Source organism: Arachis ipaensis, chromosome B4, assembly GCF_059453495.1.
Source record: "Arachis ipaensis isolate K30076 ecotype BB chromosome B4, ASM5945349v1, whole genome shotgun sequence".
Classification (NCBI taxonomy): domain Eukaryota; kingdom Viridiplantae; phylum Streptophyta; class Magnoliopsida; order Fabales; family Fabaceae; genus Arachis; species Arachis ipaensis.
The window spans coordinates 132,634,230-132,660,453 of record NC_142439.1 but is presented as its reverse complement, the minus strand read 5'-3'; the positions used below and the strand labels follow the sequence as shown (position 1 = coordinate 132,660,453).

The following is a 26,224-nucleotide window of genomic DNA, read 5'->3' as shown; positions in this document are numbered from 1 at the left end:
TCGATTAGTCCTATCAAATTAACAAGTCACTCGAAGTCCAATTGGCGCTCATTATTTCCAACCCACGCTTACGCATACATCTTCTCGAGAAATTCTCCCTGACTCATTCCGAATCGATTTGCTTTTATCGAAAAATATTTTTCGATCAACAGTTATATCTATAGTAGAACATTGGGAGTCTCCAGTTTCTTTTGTTTGTTCCATATATGAACACCTATATGTTTTTTTCATTTTATAAATGAAATTAACTGACTTTGAAAAAAAATAGTAAAAAAACAAAATTTAAACAAATAAAATGATATCAACTATATTTAGGAGTTTTAGTTTTTAATGAAATGTGCAAACTCATTAATTTCAACTATATTGCTTCTTTTTTTTTCTTTTTTTCCCACCATAATAGTCATTGTTTATTACTCGTATAAGAAATGCCTAATATGGAGTTATGGACTATTACTGAGACTGAGAAAGAAAAGCTTATAAAGTTAAATTTCTTATCTAAAAGATGGTATCGAAGAGAAGTGATGAAACAATGGTTTTTAGTTACGACGACAAATTGAGTATCTGCTGATTGTTATTTCCAGGATGAGCTTGAACATTCTGATGGTGATTGGTAATGAAGACAGTGATTGGGATTTCGAGTATTCTAATTTCTAAGTTTTCAAACACTTAATGATTTGCATTGAAGTTTCTGAATGACATAGGCCGTTACATGCAGCCAGCAAGAGATAGCTTCATCTCTGCTATTCAATTAAATTCATTCACAATATGATTATACGATTGAATTCATTCCTATTTAATTATCAACCTCTACAAAACTTCACTGAAGCCAATCAATTTGATCATAGAATAATGCCTGCCAAATTGCATGGATTTATGTGCACTACATCATTGACGCAACATCTGTTGAAGCTGCAGCACTTGATTTCTTTGTTCTGGAGGAAGTAGATTTATCTGCTCTGGTGTGAGACTCATGACTTGTTGAAGCAGCGCCTTCTCCATCTCCGGTGTCAACTACACACGCTAGAGAATATCAAAACACTGAAGAACCATCCATACAAAATAAATGTTAATTCACAAAAATTACCGCAGGAGGCCGAAGTGGCTGATTAGAAGCGCCCATCAGACCAGGCACTACAGATGGTGGTCCTGGAGGTACAGAATGCGGTGTTGGGTTTTCTGAAGGACCAGGCATCCAAGAAGACCCTCTATCAACTTGCATTGCACTTCCAGCTTGACTGCCAAAATCAGGCCCTAAAGGCATATTCCCAACCTGATATGCAAACATAACTTAAAATACGAAAAATTCAACTATGTTTAATTTCAAATTCAATATACATGATCATAGCATCATGTGACTCAATACTGGGACACTAATGATATCGCTAGTGTAATAGAATTTTCCGTATCCGTCGGCTCACCCCCCCCCCCCCTTGCTCTCAGTTACTCATCAAATGGTACTCAGTTAAATATAAGGCTCCCAAGTACTTTATTTTGGTATTTCTTCTGGTAAAATCTCAACAATCAACTTAGGTTTAAGGATCATTATGTGCACAAACAAGAGTCACATGTGGCAGAAAGAGAAAAATCATAAAATAAAAGAAAAATGAATTAAACAGGACTCCAACTAGAGTAAATCAAACCATTACTTCTGCTAAGAATTGCTTTGACGATATCTTAAATTGTCTAGTGAAGTAAACTAGAAAATATAACCATTTTACTCTACATGACGTACTCTGCAAGTAATTGGTATCAACTTTCCTATTCAATAATTCATTTGAGTCCAAGGCATATTTTCCCTTTAAAACAAAGGAGCAATGTTTTCTACTTTTCTTGTAAAAGCTACTGTACATATAACCCAAACTCATTTGCAACAGTTCTATTACTATACATATAGGTTAATGCCTAATAACACCTTATACAAAGACTTAGACTTAACATGAGACATGTGGGATCTGATTAGCCAAATAAAATTGATTCTAGTCAGGCATGCCAATGAACCAAGTGTTAAATTCATAAGGATGACAAAAAAATCATATAAATAGAAAGCACAAAAGAATGAATACCAGATAGAAACAAAATGTCAAAAAACCAATCAAGCCCCAAATATTTTTATAAGAATTCATGGTGCCCAAGCATGGTCATATGTCCTAATCAATTATAGTATGTGCATACCTGAAAACGTGATTGAGATGACTGTTGACTTGGAAGCAGGGGATTCTGCCCCTGTGGAAATGTAGGTCCACCACTTGCAGGAGGTTTTGTACCTGGCTGAAAATTTCATCAATAAAACAACATTATTACAATTCAACAAGTCATTGGATCATAAATTGTAAATTGAAATATTCAACTCACAAGAAACAAGGATTGCGAAAGATTGTGAGGAGCACCACCGTGTTGAAAACCTATATTGGCACCCGTTTGTGGAAGGTACTGGGAATGATAATTGGTTACTGAAGGTGGTCGGTGCTGTGGCGGCAACGGCGGTTGCGGAGGCATATGTGAAAATCCAGGTGTCTGCAAAGGTTGTGCAGATGAATGGGGCGAAGGGGTCAGTATGTTTGGAAGTTGTGATGATTGTGGAAGTGGCCCGGAAGACACTTGGGGAGCCAGATGTCCCTTGGGTTGCTGTGGCATTTGAGAAGAGTGTGCGGCCATCGGCTGAGATTGATGACTCATTGCAGGAACAGCAGTTGATGAGACCAGCGGCGGAGGTTGGTTCGGGTGTTTTCGTAGAGGAATCTGGGGTTGCGATACACCTGCTTGATCCTGAAAACCACCTTGCCCGGGCAATAAAGGGGCAGGCTGAATGTTTGGCTGCACCGGCGGCTGAGTGTTCTGCGGTAAAATTGGCTGAACTTTTGGAACCTAGAAGCAAACATTTTTCCACACCCTCAATGAACGAATTTCTACCAAAAGACGATTGTGAAACTGAAACTGAAATCGGAAAAACAAGTCGAAAGCATACCGTTTGAGGTGGTTGCACCATTCCTAGCATAATTTGTGCCTAGTTAAACAAAATAAAATGGGTAGTTTGAAGTTAAACAACGAATTGAGCTTGAAAGAACCACAAAGTGAATTGAAGAACTAGCACGAGTACACTTCAAAGAAACCTAGGGTATAATGTGAAGAGTCGAAAGTGTTCAAGATATCGATAATCCATTCTTGCAACTAGTATAATTAAATATAGAGTTTCATGTTATAAACCTAAAGCGCTCAATTATGAAATTACGTCAATAAGGAAAAAAGAGTTGCCATAATCAATAGAAACAGCAAAGCAATGAAATCAAAGGCATGTGAAGAACCTGGAAAAGAGCTTTGGTTAACATAGGGTTCTGGATGAGGATCTGCCTGGCTTGTTGCTGGTTCTGTTCGATGAGATTCTTCATCTGAGACATTATATCGTAAAGTTGGTTCTTCGACATTCCGGCAAGGTTGGCTGTTAAACCGTCGCCGCTGATCCGTTTCTCCGACATTCCTGAACGTGGCAGCACTGACCAGCTCACCACGAAGACGACAACAGACGATTAAGAGAGTGATGAGGATAATCTTAGGAGGGTATTTTTATTTGAAAAAGATTGTTGCGTGGGATCCGGAGGTTAAGTGAAAAGTACACTAAAAAAATATATTTAGTTCGCGTTTTTACCAAAAATTTTAATTTATATGTGTTTTAGTATAGGACATCCCTTCTAAAAACGATGAGTGTACTTTTTATGTTTGCAATAATAATTTTACTAGAGGAGATTTGAATGTTTGCAATGAGGCAGAGAATAAGATGAAATTATTCCATCATGTTGGTAAGCTCCATCAATAGTAGAGTATATTAAAAAAAAAATTCAAAAATAGATTTGGATCTGGTCTGGAGATAAATATTATCAGAGGTTAGAGATTTATGGCCAATCTACTAATATAGTTGTTCACTTAGAAAAGAGTATTTACACTTGCAGGTTCTGAAAAATAAAAGGTAAAATTTGCACTTAAATAATTGTTAGATTGATAAATTTGTAGCATGGTTGTTGTGTTATCACTAATTAGTATTTTTCTTTATAGATATGCCATGTATCCATGCAAGTGCAGCCATATCTAGGATTAATCGAAATCTTGAGAATTATTATCATTATTGGCTGATTATAGAGATCTATAGAGCTACGTATATACACTTTTTTAATCCAATTTCAGGATAGGATCTTTAGAAGAAATCTCAGTATATAGGCCTCTTGCACCCAAAATCAGAAGAAAGCCATGTCCATTAACCAAAAACAGAAAGAAAGATGTCGATGAAGAGTCTTCTGGTAGTAAGAAAGCAAAAACTTTCACCAAATTAAAAAGGCAATACAAAAAATTCATTTGCACTTACTGTGATATTAAAGGACACACCAAAAAGAGTTGCTCCCATAAGAAGGCAAATGATATTGCCGGTGCTCTTGTTGCTGCTGTAGCAGCTATTGTTGCCTCCTCAAAAATTGCGAATGCTAGAGTTATCCGAGTATAACCAACGCTGTCACTGCTGACCATCAACTTGGTGAGGTTGAGGCTAATATTGTTGATAATCCTCTTGAAAATATTGATAAAGCACAACTTTCAGAGATTAAACTCACCCAACCCACATATTCTCAACTAGAAATTCAGGAATAGATAATATTAAGCTTGTTATTTGCATTTTTACATGTCTTAATATGCATAATGTGGTACTCAACAATCTCACACATACAATTCATTTCTAGATGTGTCCATCAGACCCATCTTCACCTTCACCTTCACAGCAGGTGATAAGGTTTCCACTCCCTAGCAACTGACAAGGCTTGAAAAGCTGCCACTTAAGAAAAAAATAATACCGAGTGGACTCAATGCAAGGCGCAAGTTCTAGGACAGTTGCACACTTGGCAGAATTTTTAAATTTTGTTCCCACTCCAGGCTTCAAACTACCATGAAAGAAAAAGTTTATAACTTAAGGTGTTTGGAACATATTGTGTTTCCAATATTTTGTACAAATCCTTTTCAAACTATGTTATTTTGAGATTATATTATCAGGTGTTGTGTTTTGATTTGGAAAAACTTAATTATTATTGATGATATTCTAAACATCACTTTTGATGTATTATAGCAGTTAATGCTATTGCTACTTGAATACTATGATTAATTACTATGACTTTTAGTTAATATGTTTAAAGTTTGTTTGTTTAATTATTTTGGTATATTACAACAATTAATCTATTACTATGATTAATATATATAGCCAATGAGTTAACTTATTTGTAATTTGCATATTTTATTTTTTATTTCAGAAACACAGCTTTCACAATAGACATGGTTTATCATTTCATTGCAAATAAATATATCTCAAACTTTAATTATCATTTTCTCTTTCATAGACCATAACCTACATCCATATAAATAAACCACACCATCTCTTTCCAATGGTCTGAAACACAAAAAAAATCAGAAAAAAAAAAAATTTGAAAGGAAAAACAATATAGAACTAAAATAGATATTCAACTAACTCACATTATAATTAGGATATCCATAAAATAGTTTTTCTGGATTCACGTTTGTACTAGACCAACGAAGAATGGGTTGCATCCCACAATCACGGAATTTTTCCTCCTCGGCCATGATGTGCATTCCTCACCCCACTACCATGTGAACGACATCTACTAGAGCTTTAGGAAGTTTCGTGCTCCTCCTCAACATCCTCCCTAACTCACCACAAACAGGTTCAATTTGGAAGATTTGGGTTACTTTCTAGGTTTTAAAGTTCAAATCCGATATTCCTGGAGGCTAAATTGATGCCTATAAGAATTTCGTCATGTCATATAACAATTAAAAGTATCAGGTGTTAATTAAACGTGACACATTCACTCCAATGTTGGAGATGGACGAAAGAGCTAATTTGAGTCCCACATTAAAATTTGAAAGTACAATTTGAATCATTTAAAAATTTGAAGGCTAAACTTAGTTAGAAATCAAATTTCAAAAATTATTTTGAGTATTAATTTCTAATTACAACAGATATGATTTATGAATAGTGTGTGAGGATTTGATTTTAATGATAAATTTAAAAATGAAAAAAAATTAATCATTAATTATTTTAACAAACCATTTTTATGTAAATAATTTATTTTATTAATTAACTAATTAGTGATAATGATTCTTAAGAAGTTAGATATGACTTAAATAAGTTTTAATTTTTTAAAAAAATATGCATAATTTAGAGTTTTAGACTAAAACAAAAAAAAAAACATATTTTAGTCAATTATATATTTATATTATTGAAATAAACATAACTATATAGTATAAATGTATGAATATTAAATTAACATAAAAAGTAAGACAATTGAAAATTCAGGATTAATTTGAGACCTAAAACAAATTTACTCCAAAGAGAAATGGTAAAAATTCAACCAATTCTTTTAGAGGCTCACTTTTTGCCTTTTACTGTGTTGCCGGATAAGATAGGAATATAAGATAATAGGAGCAGAGAATAAATTAGTAGTTCTTTTGGATTTTGCACATCACCATAACTAACAAACGTGAATTTTTCTTCATTCATACACTAAAAATGAGTTTATGCATTGCAAAGCATCGGCGAGGTGAAAACTAGAAGGTAATAGCAGAAGGGACATCGTGTAACGGATGACCCTTCCTATTTCTTTCCATGATTTTGCGTGCAAGCGATACTTGCTTGCCTACCACGAATATGAATGCCTTCCCCACACCCTTGGCGCCTCTCGCCGTTCTTCCGACACGCCTCACATATTCGCTTGGATCCCTCGGGAAGTCGAACAGTATCACGTGCTCCACTCCCCAAAAGTCTATTTCCCTTGATGCTTTGCACTCAACAACCCTCCTTACTTACATCATTATCAGAATAAACAACTCTAAATGCAAGACTTAGTTTAAAATAGATGAATACCGGTCCGTGCAAACCATAAACTGGGACACTTGTTTTGACGGTGAACGTGCAAACTCCTTCATACTGGCAAGCCTTGATTCCTGTGTCATGGCAGCATGGAAAGGTAGAACTTGTATAACTGCTCCCTTTCTATCTATACGCTTTAATGCATTCTCTACTTTTCTGCATGTTTCAATCTGCAAATTATTTCCAGATAATTATAAACCAAATAAAATAAATAAAAAGAAAAAGATAATCGTAACAAACATTCAATATTGTATAAATAGGAATTGAAATACTTTGTTGCAAAACACAATAGTTCTTGGAACAGGCCGTTCCTCTGCAAGCTGCAGAAGAGCAGATTTCTTGTTCAGAAATGCTGTATCAGTAGTTTTTTCTTGCCCATCTTCTCCACTGCAATCTACTATGATCTGAACAAATGAGAAAATTATCAGCATGGCCATTTACCGTGAATTTTATGATTCTTTAAAATGGTACAAGATTCAATTATCAATTCTGTTTATATTGGAAATATCACTTGCATTATAAGTTTATAATATGATTTATAAAGGGCATTATATGTTACATGGCTTTGACACCAAAATGAACAAGCATTTCTAGAATATAAAGAAACCAATTTTATATTTTTGAAGCTGCAGTGACATATCCTATATCACAGAACAAAGTAAATAAAGCTGAAGAACAAGTCACAGTCCAGCAATGGTTTCTCATGCTCAACTCATACAGGAATACTGATTCCAGTTTTCTCAACTGGAATGTACCTCTTCAAGGCGTGGGCTTATTCGGTGCATACTAGGTCCCATGATCATTTCACAATCGGGGAAAATTTCAACCAGTTTGCTGTAAACATCTCTTGGTAGAGTTGCAGTCACAAATAAGTATTGTGTAGTTATGGGTGAGGAATTGATCAAGCTTTGAAGAGCCACTTCGAAATCCTCATCACCATAGAGAATATCTACCTCATCCAAAACAACACTGCAACAAATTATTATAGTTAGGTCAAATTATACAATTGGAAAACAAAATATCATTAATTCTACAAATATTCAGAGTGGAACTAACGGGCATAGAAATCTAGTACATGTTATTAGGGACTTCGCTAAAAGATATTCCAAGGGTATTTGTTAAGAAGATGATAATGAAAATTTTTTAAGGTTTTGAAGTACTCAATGTATTGGAAACAAAAAATTTAATTGTTGAAATAGAAAAGTTTGTTATCCCAATGGTTATATATCTGCAGTAGCTAACATCTATTCCAGATATCAAACATTGTTCAAGTTTCAACACCAACAGAATGTAAATTCCACATATTGGATGCTTTATGCATGTTGATAGCAGATTAAGCTAACTCCAACCGTGGGTTAGGTCAGCAAAATCATAATTATGGCATTAATAATGGCATCATTGTTAGTTTAATGATAAAACAAACATAGCAGAATATTGACATTACCAACGGTATTTAATAATTCAATCCAAACGAGATCAACTTTTACCATCTTAGATTTGTTAACTACAAGAAGCCTTCCTTCATAAGAAACAAAAAACGGCCAGGTGTAGCTATTAATACATCAACACCCTGTTGTAAAGTTTCCAGTTGAGTTCTTTGTCGAAAGCCACCTGTGACAACCATAGATTTAAATGGAACCCCAGATCTAGACAGTGATCGACAATTATCTAAGACCTGCAAGCAATTTTTGACAAACAAAAGTTATACCACTCTCCAAATGATGAAACTGCACATCTTTTTCTAAACTTGTGTTTGTGCAGTCAGATGATTGGCATGGTCCTGCATACTCATAATCCACGAGTATTATGATTTTAGGGCTTGAGTTTCAAATGCTAAAAAGTAAATACTATCATGTGAAATAATGAGACATACTTTGAATCCCAAGTAGAAACTATTATTGGATTTCTTGTAACCTCATATTTTGAAATTACCCAAAAAGTAACTAAAAATTTAAGACAAGTCCTTGAATAACCAACATGATTCTAAACAATAATGTAGAAACAAGGTAATCTTCCTTTTTGGTTTCATGGGCTACTTTCTTGTTCTCCTATTCTGTTATGTTCTTTAACATGGTAAAAAATGTTAAAAGTGGTCCAATGACTTGAAAGTGAATATTTGTTTTAATGGGGCTCAATAGGAGAAGCAAAACAACCTGGGAATCTAATTCAGCTGTTGGTGCTAGTATGACAACTCTAGGAGCTTGAGGAGTGGATTTACTATGTCCTTCTAGTTCTTCTTGCCTAAGACGCTGAATTATTGGTGCAAGATATGCTAAAGTCTTTCCAGAACCACTTTGGTCAGCTATACTACAAGTCTTTCCAGCAATAACAGGTGCAAATGCCATGGCCTACACGAAATCAAATTATAGAGTATAGAAATCAGCCACAGCATAAAAACTAAAAAGCAATCACACAGTTTACAATTTATATCATAGTTACATGAATTCACTAATTAGATAATCTAGAGTTAATCCTCAAAGTTGTCCTTGAACTTGCAGTCGAGCCTCAATGTCATCCCTAAACTTAAAATTGCCCTAAATTTGTCCCTGAACTTAACAACGGTCGTCCCTGAAATACTTTTCGATGACGAAATGATGACGTGGTTGGACGGAGGCCACGCTGGAAGCTGCGCTGGACTGGTAAAATAATGTGTTTCATTTTTTGCGCCCAAATAGAACATCAACGACATCATTTAGGGTATTTTGAGGAGTTTTAACATGTTGGAGATAAAACCCGGAGAAAACGAAAGCTAGCCCGTTCTGGTTGTTATGTCTGGCAAGAATGTCTAGGTTCCTTAATCCAAATCCAAATTTGGGAGAAGCTAAGCTAGCTGACCTTTTGAGAGAAAAGGAAATAGCTACACCGAAGGATTCGGTTCGTCTGTTCATTGAAGTAAAGCAAGCTTCATGGATCGACCCGCTTTTTGTCTTTGATCCCCAATATGAGTGAGACCAAGATGGTTGATTGGAGTGCCACAATTTCGCTTCCTCGGGGCCTGATATTTTGAGGGGTTTTAACATGTTGGAGTTAAAATCCCTTAAAATACCCTAAAGGATGTCATTTATATTATATTTGGGCGCCAAAAATGAAATGGCGACATTTTACCATTGCAGCATAGCTTTTAGCATGGCCTCCGTCTAACCACGTCATTATTTTGTCACCGGAAAGTACCTTAACAACGGTCGTTGTTAAGTTCAGAAATAAATTTAGGACAATTTTAAATTTAGAAACGATGACTCGGCTGGAAGTTCAGGGCCACTTTGAGTATTAATTTGATAATCTATTGCATAAGAATTCGTGCGTACCACGTACTGTTTCATCTGCGTAACTGAACATGTGTATATTTTTCACATAAAATATTTATATCATATCCCATGCCAGATTTCTATGTAACTATGATTCACATAACACTGAATAAATGAGAGCCACACTCCAACAATGAAAGAAGTACCTGTACATTGGAAGGGCGCGGGAAAGAGAGCTTTTGGAGTGATTGGATGAGGTAGTCAGCGCAGCCTAGTTCCCTGAAGGACTTGACACTGAAGAAGCTGGTGTCGGGAGCGAGCTTCTGAGAATTAAGAGAACGGAAGGATCCTCCAGCGTCCCCTCATCCTCCTCTTGAACGAGGGTTTGGCGATGAATCATGTGGTCGACCATCGTCAGTGCTTCTGTTTTTGTGCTGCTTAGACCTGTGGACGAGAGCTTTGACTTTCTCAGTTTTCAGTCTTCCGAAACTCCGGCTTATTGAGGATGAGGACGAATCAATGCTTGTTGTGATGCCTGCCAGTGTCCAACCATAATAACAAATAAAATAACAAATATATGTTAGCAAAAATGTCATCCCAACCACATGTTTGTATGAATGCATGAGAGGGAGAGGGGGAGAGAGAGGATGCCTGCCGCTGTCCAACCATAATAACAAATAACAAATATATGTTGGCAAAAATGTCATCCCGACCACATGTTTGAATGAATGCACGAGAGAGAGACAGACAGAGAGAGAAGAGACCATTGTCTTGTTGCTGAGAGGAGGAGAAGGCGGTGGCAATGGTGGCGATGGAGGGAGTAGTGCGCCAAGGAGAAATCAGCAAAGGCCTTTGAGAGAGTGATGGCCAGTACCACCACCACCATCGTCTGGAATTGTAATTGGAACTGGGACCAAGGTTGCGAGAACCGAACCGGTTATTGAACCGGTCGAGTGACTGGTTCAATAGTTCAATGATCTTACCGAGATCGAATTTTGGTTGAATCGGTTTAATTAAATATACAATAAAATTATTAAAAATTTAATATACAATTTCAAATATTCAAATTCAATGATTTCTAAACTAATAAAATTCAAAGTTTTACAATTTCACATCATAACTTATTCATATTTATCATTAAAAATTCACAAAATAAAAATTTCTAATTAACTTCTAAGCTCTAATCAAGTAAACAGCAGCAATATTCATCACATCAGCAACAAAGATTTAGAATAAAAAATTTCAACAATAACTTTAATAATCAAGTAATCACCAACAATGAAAAACACAAACTTACACAAAAATTCAAACCATCAGCAATAAAGAATTCAGAATCACAAAAAATTTCAACAAAGACTTCTAATTAAGTATCAACAACATCTCAGAATCCAAAAACTAAAAAACTAAGCAAAGAATCCAAACTCAGCATCGAAACTAAATTTAGAATCACATAAGCAACCACCCCAACTAAGAACACAATCTCAACTCATAATCTAGTACACAAACTCAATTCAGAATCTTAGAATTTGAAATTGAGAACTCTGTGATTCTTCCATCTTCAACATACAACCAAAAAAAATTAGTCATCAACAACATTTATTCGGCAAAAAATATTCAACCGAATCATTCAATTCAACTATTATTCCACAAAATCAGCAACTCCGAATCAGTAAACCCGGCAACTCAGAATAGGTATTATCAGAAAAAGTACAAAACAAAAAAAAATTGAAACAGCAGTGCCTACCGGTGGCGAGGGAGGAATGGGAAGTAACGGCGACGAGGAAGGGAAGTTAGCTCGGAGCCTCGGACAGAGAGCAGACCTTCGCGACAGAGACGACCGAGCTCGAACAGAGAGAGAGAGAGAAGGGATGACGACCAAGCAACCCTACGTTACGGCGACTGCGAGGCGACGAGCTGGATGTAGACTTTCGGGCAACGGCAAGGAGAAGAGGAACGATGCGATGAGGGCCGAGCTGCAGACCTTCCACAAGCAACGACAGCACCCACGGTCTGTCCCCGTCGGCGGCAACAGCTCCTGTGTAAAACTGGACAACTGCAAGAAAGACAAGACAATCGCTGAATTTTTCAAGAGCCATTGCATTCAAAGTTGATTTGCAACTCTTGCATCTAAGAGTAGCATTCCATGAACACAAAGGAAATGTGTTGGGTACACTCAGAGATTGTCGTGCCGCACTCTCTGTGGACCCTAACCACCAAAAATGATGGAATCAAGGTTACGAGAATCGAACCGATCATTGAATCAGTCGAGTTACTGGTTTAATAGTTCAATCGGAGTCGAACCATAATTAAATCGATTTAATTAAATATATAATTAAATTATTAAAAATTTAATATATAATTTCAAATATACAAATTCAATAATTTTTAAATTAATAATCCTCTCAAGTCGAGAAAGAAGGGCAAACAAGAAGTGGCACTACAAACCAACTTCTAAAAACTAGAGTTCATGCATGCATGGGTTCAAACACCTGACAAAACCCTTACAATCAAGATGATGACTTTGGTCTTTTTCCCATTACACACAAACTGAAACATCGGTCAATATTCAGCAGATAGAAGATTATAGGAACAGATAAACAAAGATAATACATAAACATGTTCCTCTTAATTAGACTCATTTGTTTCAAAATAAATAAATATATAGATAAAGTAGTTCATCGAAAATTCTATGTATATAGACAAATTATCTAAAATAAATTAATTTTTTAATTACTACTTTTTTTTAAATTGATAGTTATTTTGAAACCAAGTTAAACTAAAACGAATTAATTAATTTGCAAGAGTGAGATCATTCATCTCTCGTAATTGAAGGAATGCAACTTCAACTCCTTACAATGGCTCATTTTTTTGGTCCATTTTGTTTTTCTTCAGCATAGCTTTCATGGCTTCAGCTTGGAACAAAACAGGAAAAGCAATACCATACTTGATGAACATAATACAAGCATTCATGTAATAGAAAACAACAAAAGCAATACCATACTTCCAATTAAGTATTTAACAAAAGTCTTCCAATCAAATATTCAACAACACAAATCCAGAATTCAAAAATAGAAAACTCAGCATCAAAAGTCAGGAAATCCAAAAACAGAAAAATTAAGCATATAAGCAAGATTCATAATCATATAAGCAACAACGCAACTCGAAACAGAAAAATCCAAACTCAGCATCCAAACTAAATTCAGAATCATATATAAGCAACAACCCAACTCAAAACAGAATCCCAACTCAGAATCTAATACACAAACTGAACTCAGAATCAAGGTTCAGAAAACTGAACCGGTCATAATCGCTCTAGCTATTGGTTCACTGGTTTAGTGGTTCAACTGGTTTAACTATGGTTTAACCGAAATAACCGTTTTATAGTAAAAAAAATAAGTAAAACATAAATAAACACACTAAAACATAACTATAGTCTAATATAAACTTTAAAATATCATCCAAATTAAAAGTACTACATTAACCACAATGTTGTAATCTCATCTAAGTACAAACTTAAAAGTCAAATAAATAGCAAATGAAACAACCAAACATGAAATGTCAACATCGAAGTTTGTCATTAATAATTAAAATCCGCAAAAATTTGCTCCAGATTTACCGACAACCTAATAACAGCTATAGAAGATATAGTGAATGAAAATCCTGTGAGCAAAAATTTAAAGGCTGAGGAGAGCTATGAAAATAGCAACAGAAGGCTAGAGATTAATGATGAAGGAATTAGCCAAGCTAACCAAACTCACCCATCTGAGGTGCCAGAAGAAAGCAATATTGTTGTTCAAGACCATGAACTATTGGAGGAAGATCAAGATAACACCAATAAACTCCAAAACACAAGCTGTATAGGTAGTGAAGATCTTAACATGAGCAAGGAAACAAAGCACCAGACAATGGAGCAAGATGATGAGCAGCTGAGAAAGATTAAACCGTGAAAACCAAATTTATTCCTTAGTATCATCTTTCAACAACACATGATTTCACAATTTAAAACCTTATTCACCAGCTTCTCTTCTAACTCATCTGGAATATGCGCAAATGCACTTCACAGTATCCAAATATCCAAATACAACAACCCAATAATCTCAAGTTCTCAACTCTCAAGGACAACAATAGGTATACAATAAAAAAAATTAACAACGGAAGACAAAAGCAGAACCATAACAGAATCAAACAAAATCAGTCAATCACTGTAAAAACTAAAATTCAAAATAGAAATTAAAGAAAATAGAACTACAAACTATCAATCCTAAACTACAGACAACAATAATTGAAGAAGAAAAATAAAAAATCAGTACACAAATTAAAAATAAAAAATTATTAATTAACAATAATAAAAAATTATTTAACCTAGGAATTCACAGATTAATTAACAATTATTCAACCCATAAAGCCATAACAAGTTCCAGATTATTCAACAATTATTGTTAAAAAAATAGTAAAATGCCTAGAAGAACAGAGCTGGCAACGGAGGCAGGAACAGAGCTTACGACGGAGGAACAGAGATGGCACCGGCGAAGGTAGAACAGAGCTTCGCTATGGAGGCAGGAGGCGAGCCCGGCGACCGTGCTTCCACTGCTGAGAGTCTGAGACGTTAGCTGAGTGAGGGACTGAGTGAGCTTCGAGGCTCTAACCGGCGACGGCGTCAGGAGCAGTTCGACGGCTAAACGAAAGGGAGGGACTGAGCTCGCCGGCGTTGCAGCTCGAGGGTGATGGGAGGGACGAGGGAGGGAGTGTGTGCTAGTTAGGGTTGGTAAGGATTTTTTTGGGGGGGGGGGGGAGGACTCCAAAAAACCGGACCGATTCATCCGATTTACTGGTTAATCGCTGATTCAATCAAATTTTCACTAATTTTGGGTGTCAACTAGATCGATCTAACAATTGATTCTCAGTTAACCTAATTAAATCGTCCGATTCGATTTTTAAAACATTGGTTGGAACTGCACATCAGAGTTAATAGCCATGATGACATACTTAAAAAGTCAACAACACTTTTGTGTGTGTATTTTTTTTGGAAATAGAACATGTAATGTAACATTAGCTTGTAAGAAATAGTGATCAGTTTACACACCATGAAGAAAAAGAGAGAGAATATACACATAAATTTAGGTATAGCAAAAATTTGTGTGCTGTGCTTTAAAATTTTGTGTGTTATTGTTCAAAAATTTGTGTAATATGTGCAAAAATTTGTGTGCTATATCGATAAATTTGTGTGCTATATAAAGGGCTTTTTTATTGAAATAAATAAAGAAAAAATATTAATTCTTTAAATACGCATGCATGAAACTAATTTCCAAAATACGCAGCTTCATCTCATGCAAATCACCCACGAAATGGGTTTACCCACCAATTCCGAGCAGCCGCCCACGAAATGGAGACATTGCCTGACAAAAGAGGCGTTAAAGTCCAACTCAACCATGGCATCCGCGAGATGGGATATATCAATGGCGGCAGAAGCGAAATGGCCATGTCACCTGCGGCGCCCACGAATTGGACCAAGGCGTGTCTGGCACATGCGAAATGGAGCATCTCCTTTGCGGCACCCACGAAATGCGCACACCAATGGCGGCAGCTACGAAATGGTATGGGTTTCAGGTGAAGGCTGCAAGGTTTCAATGCTCCAGTCGTACAAGCATGCATTGGGTGCATGGGGTGGCATGGTTGGGGTTGATGAATTGGTGTGTATATAAAGGGAAGACGGGTAGGGGACCAAGTGTTGCATGCATTGAAAATTAGTGGAAGAGAGGGTTAAGAAGTATAAACCGTGGAGAAGAAAAAAAAATAAAAAGTTTGTTTGGGTTAATATTTTTGTGTTGTGATTTGAATAGAAAAGTGTAACATAGGCAATGGTGGTGGTATTAACGTGGAAGAAAATCTTAATCGGTTAGATGAAGTTCACATTGCCACGCATTTGATTCATAAGGTTAGTTTCAGTGATCATGTGTGGTTAATTTTGTTATTAGTCTTTATCATTATTTAATATTTGCTAATGTAAATTTAAGTGTGCTCTTCCTGTTTCGATGTTGCAGCCCGCACGTGTTCTGACACCGCATGGCACACTTGTTGATGTTTTCACGTCGGAGTCGACGGATCCGAGCATGGATCTCAGGCGGCAGAGACTTGAACCATATTTCTGACGAGCAGGATTTTATTATGCATCATTAATAAAGCGTTTTGAGTATGACAATCCGCTGATAAGTGCATTTGTTGAACGATGGTGACCCGAGACGCACATATTTCACCTCCCATGGGGTGAGTGTACCATAACACTAGAGGATGTGGCAATGCAGTTAGGGTTATCCATTGATGGCGAGCCTGTTAGTGGTACTCTAAGGTCATGGAGCAAGTTTCACCAAAGAGATATATGGCAATGGTGCCAAGAGCTACTTGGTGATGTTCCACCCGGACATGTAGCTAGGGACAACGAAGTACAACATAAGGTTGAAGTGGATCAGAACTCGTCTTCAACAGATGCCGCTTGACGTACTACATGATGTCCTGATTCAATATGCCCGTTGTTACATTTTGTATTTGTTGGGCGGCGTGCTACTACCGGACAAGGCCAACAACACGGTCCACGTTCGTTACCTACCTTTGCTGGCCGATTTTGATGCCATCAGCACTTATAGTTGGGGTAGCGCATGTATTTGTTGGCTATATCGAGCCATGTGCTTGGCAACAGATTACACCGTCGAAGGTATGGCTGGCTGTCATACGTTGTTAATTTCGTGGATTTATTACAAGTATCGTTCTGGGCACCAGATGTGGTGACGCCGCATAGTTTTCCATTAGCTACAAGGTGTGGTAATTTTTGGCATATCCTGTTTAGTTTCGTTACGTCATACATTTTCATTTGCTGTTTAGTATACGACTTATTTGCACATACTGGATTTCCATAAGGTGGGCGGGGAAGAAGGGACACAATGACTACGGTGAGCAACGTCTTCTTAGGCACCGCCTGAGGTTGGACAATCTGCAAGTGGACGATTTACGGTTTATCCTTTGTTTTTATTTATCTATGGTGTTCTTTTTAATATGTGTTTACGTTATATTCTGCTGCTTGCAGTTTAATTGGATGCCATACATGGATCTTTGTATTCTATCGAGAGTGCCTGCTGAATTTCTCGGCCATCCTCACGGAGACTTCTACCACTCGGTTGTACCTCTAATATTATTCCGGTGGATTGAGATTTTCAATATCGACAGAGTGTTGCATCAATTTGGGGAAAACAAAGGACCGCCCAACCCTCCATTGAATATCGATACATTCCATCGACAGTCGGCCCGAAACGATGATGGGTGGTGGCCCGTCCACCTGTCAACTTGGTTTGAGATATGGGCTAGCCGTCATACTGAGGCATATCATCTGCACATTGATCGGGCCGACACCTTACGTCCCAGCCAAGATTACTATAGGTGGTACTGTGATAGGACCCGGAGGTTTCTATCCGCCCCGGAAGCATTGCATGATCCGTGGACCGATGACATTCCTGCTAGTGTACCGGCAGAGTATGGGAGAGCATCGGTGGTAAGGTTACCTGATGTTCCACAAGACCGTAGGCACCAACGAACGCGACGAGAAAGACATCATGGTGCTTATGGGGTGGGGTTCGAGAAGGCAGAATTTCCCGCACAAGATCGGCCACAACATGAGCCAGAGGTTGGACCACATGATTCACAGCAACAACCTCAACATCACAAAGAGTTCTACTACCCTCAACCTTACATGACAGGAGACCAACCTCAGACACCTTCCATGCAGCAATTCATACCATACTAGAGTAGCTATGAGGTTGGTGGATCATCCCAAGGCGGTGGTTGAGTCGCTACATGTCTCCTTAGATTCGATAAGAAAAAGAACCACAAATCAGTGTTCTCCCTTTCGACAATTGCAAAAGACAGGATGTTGTTATTCCCGTCCTGTGCTATGCCCATCAACAACGTCCCTGCGTACTTGCCATACAAGTGTGTTCTATCCATTGAGACAAGTGACTTGCGGTTCCTGAAGGCTTCAACACAGGACGGAAAAGACCAAAAAACCTGATGAAACATGACACTGTGACGGTCCAAGGTGTTGCCGACATAGTTTGGGCGCGTTTGGAGGTCAACGATTGTTCCTGACACGACTACACTTAATTAGAACCATGCCGTAAGGACTCCAACTAATAAATTTACATAACTTTCAATTGACAAGGTTACCTGGAATGAAAGCTTGCAGTGCGTTGAAATATCTTCGTAGCTGGTCATATAACTCCTCCCAATCACCATAAATTTTGGCAATTGCCTTCTGCTTTGCATGCCATACCTTCTTGTCAGAAACCTTGTACCCATATGCTGACTCGACTGAACCTTGCAACACCTTTATGCAAATAGTAGCATCTGCTTGTACCATTGGATATATATGGTGGCAGATGACGTCGCTATCAAGTTGAGCATGATCTTGTGACATCGAGCTTGCCAAACAACTGTGAGGCCCTTCGTATTTTCGAATCACCCAAAATATGGAGGCCCTTGTCTTTGCAACTCGAACCAACCAACGGCGTTGGCCCCCAAACTACTTGCATCGACATACATACCTAGCTTGATCCGACTCTACAACCTTGTATTCCGCACTTCTACGATTGTTGTAGTTCTTTACGGTAAGCATAGCAGTTTCTCTATTGAGAAATTTAAGACCAACCTCCAGCTCCATCTCACCAGACAAAGCATAGTTGCTCGGTGTGTCTTCAACGGTGGTCGAACCCATTGCACCGAAATTTAAAGACAGATAGCGGCCTGGAGTACCGCTAGATCCACCAACCGATTTGACACGACTCAGAAGATCCCTCTCGCAGTAAACGGGTTGGGTTTCAGGAACCACTTCTGCTTCTTCACCACTATCATCTTCGATCTCATCTTCGTCAGAAGTGTCTGCCAACCCATCAACAATACCTTCTGGGGATGCAACTTGGTTAGAAGGGGGAGGACATGCACAACGATTTCCTACAGTTTGTCTGTGCGTCATAAAGGCATTGAAGGTTCTCAGAGCTCTAACAATCTCCTGGAATGGCATCAAATCGGCGGCACCGAAATTCCCAGGTTGCACCACATTATTGGAACTAGAGGAGCTTCCACCAACATCCTGGAGACACACGCATAGCTCCAACGAGTAGATACTTCCAATGCTCCGATGATAAGAAAACATCATCGAAACTTGTTGGTCAAATTTAATCTGTATTTTCTGATACACAAACGAGTTGGCAACTGCAACTGACATTCTGTAAGTCAACTTCGTGATGTCCTTCTTTCCGACCAGACCAGTATTCATGAGGATCACATTCTTCAACTCTTCCAACGACGTCTGCGGCGGGATCATTATCCACAGTGGATCGTCACAAATAAATGTAATACCTTCAGATGTAAGAGAAATGTCTCCGTTAAAATATACGATAACGTAGACATTTTCGATAGCCATAGACACAACAAAATACCAACTACAGTATTTTACAAAGAAGAGGAAGAGATGGAGATAGGAGAGAGTTGTTGGAGATGAAATTTTTCGTGGCACAACAAAGATTTCCAACTATGGTTGCAAACTGCCTGCCACACCCCTTTATATAGCGAATTCCGGGCTCCATTTCATGTGGAGTACAACTGCTTTGGGTCCATTTCGTGTCTGGCCTGCTAATGTTGTCCATCTGGTTCCAATTTGCGTGTACCATCATGGTCTTGGCCCAATTCGCGGACGCTGGGCATGAAATTTCCATTTCGTGGGCACCATACCTGAGGTGGAGTGTATATCCACTTCGTGGGTGATGGACCTGAGATGGAGCTGCGCATTTTGGAGAATATTTGCAGCCGTGCGTATTTAGAGAATTAATATTTTTTCTTTATTTATTTCAATAAAAAAGCCTACATAAGGTATAAAAAGGCTTGTACATGTGGCTATGTTTGGTTGGAAGGAAAGAAATAAAGAAGAAGAAAGTAAAAAGGAAAGAAATGAAAGGAAAGAAATTGAGTGAATTTTTATGTTTCTTATATGTGTTTGGATGAAAGAAAAATAAGAAAGAAAGAAATGTTATAAAAAAAATAACTCCATCCCTGTATTATAAAATATATTAAAAAAAAGAAAGAATAATATTGAAAGAAGAGAAACATAATAAGTTTTCTCTTCCTTTTCTTTCTAACATGAGAAAAAAATTGGCAGATCCCATCCACTTTTTTATACTATTCAACTTTTCGTCTTTAATTTCTTTTTTCAACCAAACAATAGAAAATAATCATTTTTCTTCCAATTTTCTTTCCTCTATTTTCTTTCCTTCCCATTTTCTCTCAAACAAACATAGCAGCAATGCCTTCTTTGAATTGTGCGCTAGTAGATCACATTTCATTTTGAGAGTAATTTTTATTGTAGTTGGACCAACTTGATTAAATTTGATTGACAAAAAAAAACTTGTAAATATAACATCACTTTAAATTTATTCGTTAATTTAAATTATATTTATTTAAATTTTAAACTAAAAAAGATAATGCAAGAAGCTAACAAATTAGTGGGTAACCTCTATAGCTATACCCGATGGATGTGGCTATTTTCCTTTTATTCTTACTTTACCATTTCTTTAGCTATTTATCTTCTAGTCCTTTGTTGATGATTTTGAAATACCCGGTATCTTTTATAGTCCCTTTATGGAAACACTTATTTTCATAGTAATAAAATAACATTTATTTTAAAAAAGAAAACCTAAAAATATTATAATTTTAAATTATGTAAATAAAATTAAAATAATTGAAAAAATAAAAATATAGCGATACCATCCAAATCATATCTAATGTCAGCAAATTTGCCAAACTCAGGCAAATTTTAAGCAAATAGACAAGTATGCCGATGTGATGGACGAACTTTGTAGACATTGCATAAATTTTCCTATCTGTTAAGCAAACTTCAAAAACCTCAACGAAAAAATAAAAAGTGTCTTTTAATTTGTTTTGAGAATTAAAATTTTTTAATATTTTATACAAGCAAAAAATCCATTGAATTTAATATTTTACGAGTTCCTTGTGACACTTATTAAGTTATTATATTTTCTTGGTCACATCACTCATCCTCTTTCCGGCAACTCAAACATAAAGGCCCTCCAAAGCCTCTTCACACATAATTTTGGCAACAATTACTCATTCCCACCGGTTATCCACACAATAAAAAATTGAAAGTAACCCATTAGACACTTTTCGGCCCATCAACCAAAAAGCCTGCTAATCAACTTTTCTTAGCCGCAGTAATCCCAAACAAATGCTGAACCAACCAAACACCACCTAGGCACCATGACCAAAAAAAAAAAAAAAACACCACCTAGGCACCTACTATTAGTCTATTACTGCCTCGTTCGGGCTTCACGAAACCCTGCAAAAGCAGAGATACCAGAGGCGTCGAAGAGAACATCTAGGAGACTAGGACACGTAGGATCCATGCGTATGGATGTTTAACTTGCCATTATTATATACCATCTGTAACTCGTGAAAATTAAGGCTGCACTATTAAGTATACATCATGAATCAGAATATTTTAAACCAACGCCTATGTAGTCCATAAGTGAAACCAGCACTCGCCGCTTGCTATTTCTTTCTGCTGTTTTATGGTGAAATATGGAGGGGAAAAAATTGTTTTTGGTAACATCTAGGATTACCGAAGAACTTAGCATAACCAAGACATGAGAGAAATTTCCAGTCCTCAATAAAACTCAAGCTGTTGCAGCCAAGGGCACAGATCTGTAACATGCTCTCTTTGCGGCACGAACAATATCTTCAACCTACAGATTCACAATACACGACACGTGTACCAAAACCTTCAGTAAATTAGAACTGATTTCAATCAGATGCAAACTTATACCACGCCAATCATCTCAGAGCTATTATTTCATCTTGTTTAGATAAAAATATATATTACTGTATTGGATCAGGGTGGGAAATTCACAGAAAATAAGATTAAACTTTAGAAGAATCACCTGTGGGACAGCCATTCTCTCCAAATTGGCTGCATAAGGCATGGGAACATCGGCCCCAGCAATTCTCTCTACCGGTGCATCAAGATAACCAAAACTCTCCTCGATTACAGAGGTGCTGTTTAAGAGATGCAAGAGGTTAGTATATTTCCAAGAATTAACAGTTGAAGACTAAAAGGTCAATGCAAAGAGCTAAACCAAATTTCGGCGCCAACACCATGCTGAGGAAATCCTTCTTCAACTGTCACCAATCTATTGGTTTTCCTGACTGAAGCATTAATTGTGGATCTATCAAGCGGCCGAATGGAACGCAGATTTATAACCTGTGTAGATAAATCCTTTTCTCATTATTTTTCTCATACTAAAACACAGTTTTGCTAGGGAGAAGAGGGATGCTTACCTCAGCACTGATTCCTTCCTTTGCCAGTATCTCTGCAGCCTAGAGACCAAGAAAGAGTGTTATTTATACCCTAAATCTTCTTCGGGTATGAAAAAGGTTCTGAATCTTTAAACCATTTAAATAAAGGGATTCTGATTGTTCTTAAAAGGTTTGTATAACACCACATGACGGATTAATACCTTCCAAGCCTTATACTACCTGTTGGTGGTGTAAGGAAACCTATTATCTATTTATCATATCTATCTACAAATAATAAGCAATAAATTGGATACAAAGCAAACAATACATGTCTACAAACCAAAGGATTTTAGGGAGAACCAACCTTGAGAGCATAGCCAACCATTTTTGAAAAGGCTGTAATAGTAACATCTTTTCCTTCTCTCTCAATCTGTTAATGGTAAAATGCATTAAGCAAACAAGGATTCAGAGTTTATAGCATAACAAGTTGTGACTCAAACAAGCATTAGACAAGTATAATTCATATATTTTAGATAATAAATTACCTTTGCTTTTCCTATGGGAAGGCAAAAACTGGAATCAAGAACTTCGGCTGAAACAGGGAATGATTCACCATATCTGAAGGCCATAAACAAACGAATTAGATATTTTGGAACAATAAATGAAGCTGAAACTTTCAAATATTCATTTTCAGTTTCCCTTTATATCTGTCACTTTGCTTGAATGCAGAATTACTAAACTTAGAGAGTAATCCAAAAAAATATTACTAAACAACCCTTAATTAATGAAAAGAGAAAATAGTAGAATAAATCTTAATATTTTTACATATTAAGGGTATAATTGGTAATTCCATAATAAATGTTGCATAGAAAAATGAGAATGACAGATATTGTGAAACAAAAGAAATAAGCTAAAGTGACAGATAAAGAAAAATAGGAGTACTAATCACGCAGCACAACTTACAATAACTCATTTTCAAGAAAAACAACAGGGTCAGGGTCCCTTATAGCCGCTTTTAGCAAACCACGAGCATCTTCAGATGAATATGGTGACAATACCTTCAATCCCGGGCATGAAGCATACCAAGCTGCATAACACTGCACAAAAACTAAGTTGAAGGATATATAATAAGAAATAAAACCCATAATACCTATGCTCAATAGGTTGTAACCAGAGCAAAATTCTTCAGAAATGCAAAACTAATTGAAGTTCGTGCTTAAAAGTAGAAATAGATCCATACTTGAGAGTGCTGAGCACCAACTCCAGCAGCAGCTCCATTGGGTCCTCTGAAGACAATAGGTACAGATATTTGCCCAGCAGACATGTAGTTTGATTTTGCAGCAGAATTAATAATGTGATCTATTGCCTGTGCATACGTTAAAATAGAACAAGTCAATAAGTGGAATCAATTATAAACCTAATGAAGAAGCTAGTAATGTGATCTTTCAATTACGTGCATTGATACAAATATTTTTCTCAACATTGCTGTAATGAAGAGGAAAGAGATTTTACATTCTAACATAATATGTAACTATGACATTAAAAGAATTATGCCAAGCAATTAAGAGTTAATAAGTAACAAAATTCCAACAATGAGGTCTAAAATTGGTTAATGCATATGGCCATGGGAGTCAAGTGACATTCAAACTACAAGTCAAACACCACATATCAAATATCTGCTTAGAATGTATGTCTACTATGATTTACACAGTTAACAATAAATTCAATCTATTGTTCCAATATAGAGGTCAACATTTTGCCTCCATTCACCAGTGTATTATTTATCTCTAATTCAGATTCAGGTGGGAAATCAATAATTTCCATATCATATCATGGGACCTTCTAATTGTAAAACATAAAAGATCAAGAAGAATTTGGCCAACTTCAGAAGACATCACAGCAATTTAATTATTTGGTGCTTTAATTAAAAAGTAAAATACAATTTAATCAAGTTCAACTCTAACCTGCATGGAGAAGTTAAAAGTCATAAACTCGACAACCGGCCTTAGACCATAGTAAGCAGCACCAACTCCAATGCCAGTAAATCCAGCCTGCAATATATTTAGCAAACAAATTAGTGCCATCTCCTTACTAATAGAAAACAGAAACAGTGATAATGATGGATAGGATTTATCCCCTCATGTGATAGTTTAATTTTTGCAATCTGCCTCTAGTCCTCTGGGCTTTAAACTGAAAATCTTCCAATATAAAAATATTTGTTCTTGTCAGTTGTGATACAAACTATTAAATTTTCTCTTTCAGTTGCAATGACTCTTCAATAGGATTAAACAGTGATAAGACATCAAAGAGCAAGGAACTGAGTGAAAAAAAATAACCTCGGTAATTGGAGTATCAAGAACCCTTTCAGGACCATACTTGTCCAGAAGTCCCTTAGTAATCTAACATGTAAGAAGAAAAACAGGTTAAACATTTGATAGCAAAACAAGTTCACGGATACACAGCTGGCAATAAACTAACCTTATATGCACCCTGGTATTCCCCAACCTGCACTTACATACACCCAAAACCATCATAAGAAACGTGAAAAAGTGAAGAGACCAACAAGAATTCATTCTTTGAAAAACAAAACAAAATAAAAATATGATAGTATGAATGGAGCTGAGTGTGTAAGTTACCTCTTCACCCATCAAGAAGACTTTAGGATCAGCAGACATTTCCTCATCAAGAGCAGAGTTCAGAGCCTCTCTAACTGTCATCTGTGATATTATTTACATTATATATTAGATTAGATCTATGAAGCGCAGATACTAACATGGACACTTGACACAACAAGGATATGGACACTACACACACCAAACTTCTAAAATGATAGTACACGGATGCTAACACAAACACAGGATATACCTATATGCATATAATTCAAAGTTTATAGGATATTCAAGTATTTATACATGTCAAACTACCTACATTCACTACTATTAATATTCAATCAACCAATAGGGGCGATTCCGAACCCTATTAACAGTTTAACACTACATTAATCAACTAGTTGAGTGCTGGATACTGACAAGTGTCCTACACACGCACAACTCGTTTAGTTGGTGTGTTCTTACTCAACAGGATTAGATAGATATTTTGTGTTTCAAAAGCAAAAAACAAGCATGGAGTTAAATGTGAAATACTGAAATGAAAGCATACCTCTTTAGCAGAAGAAGAGAAAGCTCTAAATGCAGAGAAGGCAGGTAGAATATTCTGCAAAAAAAAAAAAAAAAAAGAACCAAATATGAGATGCTTCCAAGCACAAATTGAATCAGTGAAACGCACGTAGGAGATGCCACATGGCACGTACCTTATGCCTTATAGCACGCAACATCTTGCTATGTTGAAACGAAGCAAGCCTATTCACAGAAACCTTAATCCATCAACAAACAGCATTCTTTACAAATCAATTAAGGAACATGAATCTAGATGAGAGGAATCATACAGAGAGGCGAGAATTGAATGAATGAAACCCTAAAAGATGTGGAATAGTAATAAGAGGAGGAAGTGGAAGATGTACCCGCGTCGATCTCTCTGTGTCTGATAGAATCCGATTCCGATCTCCGCTCGCCAAATGGAATGAAGCCACACCAAATCCCACAAGCTCCTAAGTTTATTATATATTTATTAAAAATGTTTTCTACCCGCAGCTTCATTATCGCTGTATATAGTATTAGTAATTTAGTAAATATATTAAAAACAATAATTTAATTTT

General features: G+C 36.7%; 4 protein-coding genes and 1 pseudogene across 7 annotated transcripts; all 5 read right to left on the bottom strand.

The window, feature by feature from the left end:
- Positions 1-653: 653 nt before the first annotated feature.
- LOC107634991 (cleavage stimulating factor 64-like) lies at positions 654-4,787 on the bottom strand. 2 transcript variants are annotated; one of them, XM_088485816.1, is made up of 7 exons: positions 4,355-4,787; positions 3,303-3,490; positions 2,966-3,004; positions 2,353-2,865; positions 2,173-2,268; positions 1,085-1,270; positions 654-1,011 (listed from the first exon to the last, which is right to left on the bottom strand). In XM_088485816.1, coding segments are annotated over exons 1-7 (1,149 nt in total). In that variant the 5' UTR covers positions 4,356-4,787; the 3' UTR covers positions 654-885. The 2 variants fall into 2 exon arrangements, with proteins under 2 accessions (XP_088341942.1, XP_016193827.1); XM_016338341.3 differs by lacking the exon at positions 4,355-4,787 and having other exon boundaries at positions 3,303-3,602.
- Positions 4,788-6,485: 1,698 nt separating this feature from the next.
- On the bottom strand, positions 6,486-12,257 carry LOC107634992 (DEAD-box ATP-dependent RNA helicase 50-like; annotated as a pseudogene). Its single transcript, XR_015881014.1, has 9 exons — positions 12,051-12,257; positions 10,926-11,118; positions 10,368-10,696; positions 9,070-9,264; positions 8,404-8,591; positions 7,672-7,885; positions 7,189-7,320; positions 6,911-7,086; positions 6,486-6,824 (listed from the first exon to the last, which is right to left on the bottom strand). The product of XR_015881014.1 is annotated as a DEAD-box ATP-dependent RNA helicase 50-like (transcript).
- A 5,701-nt stretch (positions 12,258-17,958) lies between these two features.
- Positions 17,959-18,622, bottom strand: LOC148569278 (uncharacterized). Its single transcript, XM_088484976.1, has 2 exons — positions 18,373-18,622; positions 17,959-18,182 (listed from the first exon to the last, which is right to left on the bottom strand). The coding sequence occupies exons 1-2, from the start codon at positions 18,620-18,622 to the stop codon at positions 17,959-17,961; spliced, it is 474 nt and encodes a 157-aa protein (XP_088341102.1).
- A 105-nt stretch (positions 18,623-18,727) lies between these two features.
- Positions 18,728-19,627, bottom strand: LOC107637085 (uncharacterized). Its single transcript, XM_016340535.1, has one exon. The coding sequence runs from the start codon at positions 19,625-19,627 to the stop codon at positions 18,728-18,730; it is 900 nt and encodes a 299-aa protein (XP_016196021.1).
- A 1,751-nt stretch (positions 19,628-21,378) lies between these two features.
- LOC107634993 (pyruvate dehydrogenase E1 component subunit beta-1, mitochondrial) lies at positions 21,379-26,224 on the bottom strand. Of its 2 annotated transcripts, none has more exons than XM_088483276.1 (15): positions 26,030-26,224; positions 25,820-25,868; positions 25,669-25,722; positions 25,146-25,226; positions 24,988-25,014; positions 24,846-24,908; positions 24,474-24,560; positions 23,750-23,875; positions 23,473-23,606; positions 23,055-23,127; positions 22,874-22,939; positions 22,552-22,590; positions 22,350-22,474; positions 22,155-22,269; positions 21,379-21,959 (listed from the first exon to the last, which is right to left on the bottom strand). In XM_088483276.1, exons 2-15 carry the CDS (start codon positions 25,841-25,843, stop codon positions 21,891-21,893), a joined length of 1,083 nt encoding a protein of 360 aa, XP_088339402.1. In that variant the 5' UTR covers positions 25,844-25,868; positions 26,030-26,224; the 3' UTR covers positions 21,379-21,890. The 2 variants fall into 2 exon arrangements, with proteins under 2 accessions (XP_088339402.1, XP_088339403.1); XM_088483277.1 differs by having other exon boundaries at positions 21,626-21,959; positions 25,820-25,882; positions 26,030-26,178.